The sequence below is a fragment of the Apodemus sylvaticus genome, chromosome 7 (genome assembly GCF_947179515.1).
Source record: "Apodemus sylvaticus chromosome 7, mApoSyl1.1, whole genome shotgun sequence".
Classification (NCBI taxonomy): Eukaryota; Metazoa; Chordata; class Mammalia; order Rodentia; family Muridae; genus Apodemus; species Apodemus sylvaticus.
The window spans coordinates 78659971-78668056 of record NC_067478.1 but is presented as its reverse complement, the minus strand read 5'-3'; the positions used below and the strand labels follow the sequence as shown (position 1 = coordinate 78668056).

The following is an 8086-nucleotide window of genomic DNA, read 5'->3' as shown; positions in this document are numbered from 1 at the left end:
ATTTTATATATATATATTTTTTTTATTTTTATATTTTTGCCCAGGCAGCTTTGCATGTAAATATTCATCGTATCGAGTCCCTGGTCTGGTTCACAGTTTCTGAAGAACTATACACTAGAAATGCTAAAGCACTGCTGAGATTCATGTCAGATATCATACTGTTGACAGTCATGGTGAGCCTGTAGCTCTTATTCCGCAGGACCAGCCCCTTCACATGCTCCAGCAGCTTGTAGACAGGGTAGACACTGGGGTAGGTAGACCAATTCAAAGCCCTGAACCTGGGCCAGATGGTAGCTGAGTTGGTCAGCCTGCAGCAGGCCCTGGGGCCTGGCCCAACAAAATTGCATAAATATTTTTACTATTTATATTATACAAAGATTAAATAAATGCTGATAACATGGTAGATAACAAAAATGGGTTTATTTTGCCTTTACATAATTCCACATCAAAACATTTTGCTCAAATGAAATTATTATTATTGTGGGGGGGGAGGAGTTGGATTTGGTTTTTTCGAGACAGGGTTTCTCTGTATATCCCTAGCTATCCTGGAGCTCACTCTGTAGATCAGGCTGACCTCGAACTCAGAAATCCGCCTGTCTCTGCCTCCCAGAGTGCTGGGATTACAGGTGTGCGCCACCACCGCCCAGCTGAAATTATTTTTAAAATTCATTTATATATATTTATTTTAAATGGAGGAATGCTTTGTCTGCATGTACACCTACATGCCAGAAGAGGGCATCAGATCCCAGTTGTGAGCCACCATGTGGTTACTGGGAATTGAACTCAGGACCTCTGGAAGAGCAGCCAATGTTCTTAACTACTGAGCCATCTCACCAGCCCAAGATGAAATAATTTTTAATCTCTAGATAAAAGATCCTCTAAATGTCCTTGAGAGGACTGGAATGCACTTCAGAAGTAGAGTATGAGCTTCACATGTGTGAGGCATGCTTCACATGTGTGAGATATGCTTCACATGTGTGAGGCATGCTTCAGTCCTCAGTTCAATACTCCTCCTCCATTTTCTCACCAAAACCACATTCAGGAGACATTGCAAGTTTGATTCTTGAATACATTTAAATACAGACCTTACATGGCTTTAATGCTCAGGTATGCCAGAACACAACATGGAGACATGAGTATGAGATGATTGCTGTGTGCTCTAAAAGGACAAAGCTTTTTCAAGTATGAAAAGGAACAAGCCTGTCTCAATGGTAAGCCTGCGATCTATTCTCCTTTATAGACTACAATGTTGTTGTCAGTTTCATACACTTTTACTTTACAAAGAGCTCCCACTGGAAGAAGCTTCTGGAGGTTTTCCCAGATATAGACAGCTACATTTTCTGTTGTGCTGAAGAAAAAGAATGAAAGAAGTTCAAAATACAAATAATGAACCAAGTTTCAGGATTAATACATAAATAAAACAGGAATTCCAGTAACAAAATCTACCATTACACCAATATATTAGGAATTATCTCACGATAATCACAATGCTAGCTTGTTTCATTTCTACTGCCCAAGGCCAGATGGTGACACCCACCTTACAACATCTGCAAAGTATGGCACATCCAGATCCAGGTTCTTGTGATCAAGAGGCTTCATGATGGCCTCCTGCAAATGGAGAAAAGGGTGCTGCTCATCTCACTAGGGCTCAGACACCAAAGAGTTCCTTCCCAGAGTCTCGGAGCCTCCCCCTCCCAGTAAGCCAAGACTCAACACCGGGAAGCCTTCCTTCTAGATTCTACAAAGCAGTCTTACAAGGTTGTGAAACAGGGTCAGACCTAGTTCCCTGTAATGACTATGTATTCTTGCCACTGAATACAGAAGGAAGAAACCACAGACAGTTCCTGGAGCTTTCTAGAAACACAGCCATCACGAGTCACAGTTCAGTCTGGCACTTCTTGAATTCTGTCTACAATGTTACTGACAACCCCCTTCCTCAGCACAGTGTCACCTACATTAAGACCTGGTCTGTAATGATGGTGATCTTCTATGTTTCTGCCCTGAAGAATAATTTATTGATCTTCTGTCTTAGAAGAAAAAAATAAGCATGAAGATTATCACTTCCTAATGTTTACATATACTAACATAATATTACTTCTTGTCATTAGCAAAGATTGTAATTATCTTATTCTAAATGTTTACCATTAGCTCTTGTACAAATTTAACCATTTGTAAAACAAACTAATTTTCTACTTGGTCTGATTTCAAGAAGATACACTAAGAACTTATTTTCTTCAGTAAAACTGGAATCATATAAAGAGTGGGTCCTAAATCAACTCCTGAAGTAGCTAATTTTAAAAAATAAATCAAATAAAGAGATATGAATACCAAGAAAATAAATATCTTTGTTCTATTTTGGATCCTTGTTCTGGCCCCAACTTCTCCATCAAAGTTTCTACAGGACTCTTTCTAACTTCACTCTATGGCCACAAGAAGTCCTTTACTGGTGGGAGTGTGTAATAATTTAGGCTCCCAAAGGAAGAAGAAAATCCCAAAAGCTTTCTAAGTATTCAATCTTTTGACTGTGAGGTTTCTCACTGCTGTCTCATAGTGGACAGTAATGCATGTATATATTCTGTCTCATAGTGGACAGCATTAAATGTATATATCCTGTCTCATAGTGGACAGTAGTGCATGTATATATCCTATCTCGTAGTGGACAGCATTGCATGTAGCTATTCTGTGCCCCGTGAATACAAAGCCTCTGCCCTTAGATTTTCTGTAAATTAATAAGCACTGCACTATTTACAATACCCTTATTTATTCAGTAATTTTTTATCACTTTTTTTGATCACTATTCTTTACCTCCTAGAAAAGATAATGATATATTCTATGAGCTATATGTTACTCATTCATCTTTGTATTTCTAATAATTAGCTTTTTTAAATGATGCAAAAAATGCTGAATATATGAATATGAGAAAGTAATTATCAATAACATTTTTAACAAAATATCTGTCAACCTTGAAAATAGAAGTAAGCTGAAGTGAAGAACTAGACAAGTAAGTTCAAATGGAGGAGAATGGAAAGAACTAGAGGAAGAAAAATTCCTACCGTTGTGAACAAGAAAGACCACATAGTCTTGGGCAGTGGCATTAACTGTCCAGCGTCCCTCAATCTTAATCCATGGGATGAAGAAACTAGTATAAGTAATCTCTAAAATTTCTTACAAGAATTTTACAATGATACAATCAAGAAACTTTTTAATGACTACATTCTGATGTGTTATCTCTATCATGAATTGTCTCAGTAACTCAGCATAGAGCCACAGTTGTTAATTAACTGTAGTGTTGGGCCTGCAGAGTCGGCCAGAGACTAAGCGGCTAGGAGCACTTGATGCTCTTTCAGAGGACCAAGTCGGGACAGCCCATAACCACCTGTAACTCCAGCTCCCAGAGACCCAAGGCTTCCAGCCACTAGGTCATCTGGACTGGTGTATTTATGGGGCCATGACTCCTTCATTCTTCGCCGCATTATACTTAAGCTTTAATAAACTGACTTACATAATTAAAAATAATTTTTAAAGGGAAATGTGGTATTTTTAAAAAAATTATTAATAGTACAACATTCAGAGAATGAGCAAAAGCTTCAAAGAAAAAGGTTTGTTATGAAAGAGGTAAAATGTAATACGCAGAAAAATGAGGTTTCCCATGAAATTAGGAAATGAGCATGCAACCTCTCTTCCCACTATTGCAGCATAACTCCAACTACAAACATTCTGTCACTCCCCCGCCTACCCTGCCGACCCCAACTCATAAAGTCACGTCATCTCAAGAGATAGGTGAACGGGGGTACTAAAAATTATACCAAGGAGATATCACTAATAAAGCACCCAACATGGCATTACCTCCATGTATTCTTTGAGGTCAGTCAAATTCATAACCATTCCTGTAACCGGATCAATCTAAGGAAGAAATGAGGGTGAATAGCATTGTAGCAGGCTCTCCAAAGAACGCTTTCACAAAGCTGAGGGGTGGCTCATGCCTGCGATCCCGGCACTTGTGAAACAGAATCGGGAGGATCTGGAGTTCAAAGCCTTTCTTGGCTACACAGGAAGTTCAAGTACAGCCTAGGCTACATGAGAACCTGTCTAAATGTAAGATAAGTTTCTCAGGTTATTAAAGGCTGTACAACATGCAGACTGTGCCCACATTCCCTCATCCTAGAGACACTTATTACTCTTGGGTCAGAAGCACCATGCCCTGCCAGCGCCCTTTCCGCTGACTGGCTCTTCTCCCCATGCAGGCCTGACACGGCAGTCGCTCACCACACAGTCATGAAGCAACCGAAACACAAGCTTTCAACACAGGTTTCACCACACTGTCTGGAAGGTGGCCCCGCAATCTGAACAAATCCACAACCCTTTCCAGCACCTACCTCTCCATGTACTGTCACCACAACTGTGAGAAAGAAAACAAAAATACCAACAAAGCATGACTTTCAACAGATTAACACATACGCACAAGTTAGCAACATAAACACAGATCTACAGTCCCCAGGGATACACTTCAATTTTTCTCCAAATATCTATTCTTTTCATTGAAATCTTTTTATCAATCAATGAAGACTCAGCCCAGACAGAGGAGTTTGGAGGGAGCTTTGGCTGAGCAGAGAAAATGAGCAAATCCAAAAATGTGTGAAAATTTCCTGGTTATAAGGTTGATGTCCCAGGGAGGATGGAGATGCTACTCAATCTCTGCCTGCAAAAGTGGAAAATGTACATGCATGTCCAGCTATGTACCAAACTGACCCAACTCCTCAGCAGGCAAAAACATTCATCGTATACTGTCAGCAGTGTGTGTGCTCAGCTCATAAAACAGCATGGACTCCCATGAAGTGCTTGAAAATTGGTCAGCACATTTATAAAGCTGTATTTCTCCCCCTCCACACAAACACCGCTGGATAGTTCATGGTGAGGAAGTACACTGAGGCTGAGATGTAACTGAAAAGGAGAGTCAGGAGCTAAACCACAAACTGGTCTCTCAAAGTCTTCTGGAACCCTGTCTCACCATACACTACTACACTCCAGGGCTTATGAGGCCTCTTCTGAAGCATTAGCTATGGCTCAAAGAATCATGTCCCTTCTCCCACAAATCACTTCCTTAGGACACTACCAGGAAAGTTTTATATACAAACTCCTCTTCCACAAAACAATGCATCCCTAAGTAATATACCCTCTCATTAGCCATTATTTACTCAAAATAATATTTTTATTTTGCTATGAAGTTTTATATTTTAACTAATACATAAAAATATAAAAAGTCTACATATAAAGGGGCACTGTGTGATGTTTCAATTCATATATACATGGTACCATGTTTAAATCAAGTTAAACATATCTGTGTCCTCAAACATTGACTATAATCAAATTTTAACATTAGTTTCAGCCCAACATAATTAAAAGGAAACAGCTAACAGCAGTTTTATTATGCATTCAAATATCAAAGAAAATGCTTTAAATCATTTTGTTGTTTTCTACTGTCTTTAACATGGTAGGCAACTGTGAGGTAAACCAGCACACTTAGACAACGAGACAATGGCTCTGTCTTGAATTTCCACGGAAGGGCTCAGAGCCCCCACACTGTCCAGGAGGTTTCTTGCTCCCCGTATTTACACTCTTCACTCTTCCTGACAGGTTAGGAGGCAATGTGCTCCCCCTCACCTTTATAGTTGTGCCCATGGCCATTCGGATTGTTGCATTTCCCAAACACTTTCAAGTTCTCTTCATCGCTCAGAGATGGGCTGACAGAAGAAAGAAAGAAGTCAGCCTGACGAAGTGCAGACATCCAAATTCCCCCAGTCGTTTGGCTTTGGCCTGTGAAAACTCTACAATTTAATTTCTCTTTAGATGATCAACTGGATAGATAGCTTGATTTCATTATCCACATTTCCACCAAGAAGCAATGCACCACTTTAACTAGAGTACCACATAAATCATCAAGAAACTTACATTTCAACCCACTCATTCCACAGCAAGATTTCAACAAACCTGCTCATAGTCAGTCAGCACTTGGTTTCCTGCCCTCTTTCTGTCAAGGTCTCCTATATCCCCGGCTGGCTTCGAACTCACTAGGTAACTTAGCACGACTTTCAACGTCTGACCCTCTTGCCCCCACCTCACAGGTCCTGAGATCTATATAAGCAAGCACTCTGTAGTCAAGCACTCGCCCTACTGAGCTACATCCGGGCTCCACTTCTCAACAAGCACTGGGTATCAGCTATGGGATATGAGACAACATGGAGCACTGACAAGCACAAGACATACACGTCCCCCAGCAGCTCAACTGCTATCACTCCTGAAAAATGCCTACCTCGCGCTCTTCTTTTAACAATCTTGCCCTTCTCTGCCTCAGCAACTGCCTAGTGGAAACTTTACCAATATGTTTGGGACACTCAAATCAGGTGAAACTTTAAAGTTACTATGCATGGCTGTCATCCCAGACAGAAACAACTAGCTTAATGAGTTCGTTGTGTCAGTCAACTTCTTATCTGTGCATCCTTACTAACCTTGTGTTAAACTTCCTATTATAAAAATCCCTTTGAGAGGCTGGAAGGATGGCTTAGCAGTTAAGAGTGCTTACTGCTACTGCAGAAGACCAGGGTTCAGTCGCCAACCCACGGATGTGACAGCTCAGAACTGCCTTTCGCTTCCACAGTCTCTTTCATGCAAGCTGTCCACACGCAAACACAACTTTTTAAGTTTAAATTCTTTAAGATCTTTCCTATCCTCTCTACTTTCCCCTACTGCGCACACTTAGAGCACCACAGTTCACAAGGCTTTTGCACAAAATTTTTACTGTACCAAACTTGGCCACATCTTAAACTCCACCCAGGGGGTCAGTGACAAGCGTTTGCTATTCCCTGTAACAACCCTGTCTCCTAGCTTGGGACAAAGTCGTGTCCAGTAAGTAGTGGATGGACGCTGTTAGAAATGACTGTTCAGAGACGACGAAATGCATCCAGAGAGCAAACCTTCAAGTGAGTAATGAACTCTCAGGTGCGGTCTTGTGTCTCTGAGATGCAATTCCCGACTGTGTTGCTCCTTTGGAAAGTATCAAGGCTGGTTTTAATTTGTTAAAAAAGGGATGAAAGCTACCTTGTGTTGCACCGGGTAGCCTATGCTCCTGTCACTGTGCCTCTCTGAATGTGGGCAGCCTCTGAAGGGAACCTCCCGAGTGGGTTCTCCAGGATCAGATCTATATCGCCCTCTCCCGGGTGAGTCCAGGTAGGTGCGGTTCCGCACCTTCACCATTTCCTCTTCCGCCCACCCCAGTTCCGCTTTAACCTACGCGCGTGGCCACGCCCCCAGGAACGTAGCGGGACGAGCCCCGCACGTGCGGTGACACACGTGGGCACACCCCACCTGTGCAGCCGGTGGCTCGCGCTGAAGGACACAAGTCGCGACAATCGCGCGCGGCGACGAAGGCCACCCGCCGCGCTCATGGTCTTTGGACCGAAGACTCCGGTCCAAACTAGCGGTTCCGCCTTCCGCGACCTAGGCCAGCCCCGCTCCCCGCGGCTGCGCAGTGTAAACTCGAACCTCCCCCACCGGAAGCACTCCTGGGAGTGGTTTCTGCGCGTGGCACCCTTTGGCCCACCTGAAGGCAAACACTAGCGCCCCCTACTGTTCAGCCTTTACTAGGCAGTCAGAAATACCTCGGGCCAATGGGTGGGTGAGGAGCCAGAGGCCTGGAATTGCCCAGGATAGTTTGTGTCTTCCTCTTTCACTCCATTTTTGACTGTCCTGGGTTAAAGTAGACAAATCCAATGTCTGGGTACCCTTATCAGACGAGCTACAGCCCAGTACTGCATTGAGAATGTCCTTAACCAATAGGAAACCCTAGCCAAGGATGGCGATGCCCTGTCATTAGAGTTACTCTATAGGCTGAGGCTGGGGCATTGATGTTCAGAGTTCCAGTCTATTCTAGGCAACCTAATAAAACACTAGTTTAAGTGGAAAATAAGGGAAAAATTTGATACCTCAATATCCAAGTGAGAGAATGTCATGCAAAGAGACTTCCTCAAACCAGAGGCAGCCTGCAAACAGGACCCTCAGAAGGAACAAGCTGTTCCGGGTTTTAGATTCC

General features: G+C 42.5%; 1 protein-coding gene across 1 annotated transcript; it reads right to left on the bottom strand.

Moving 5' to 3' along the window:
• Positions 1-401: 401 nt before the first annotated feature.
• Pts (6-pyruvoyltetrahydropterin synthase) lies at positions 402-7527 on the bottom strand. Its single transcript, XM_052188393.1, is given in 8 exon segments — positions 402-1348; positions 1538-1608; positions 3847-3903; positions 4377-4399; positions 5662-5741; positions 7096-7226; positions 7228-7301; positions 7304-7527. Coding segments are annotated over 8 exon segments (699 nt in total). The 5' UTR covers positions 7443-7527; the 3' UTR covers positions 402-1224.
• Between the last annotated feature and the right edge of the window lie 559 nt (positions 7528-8086).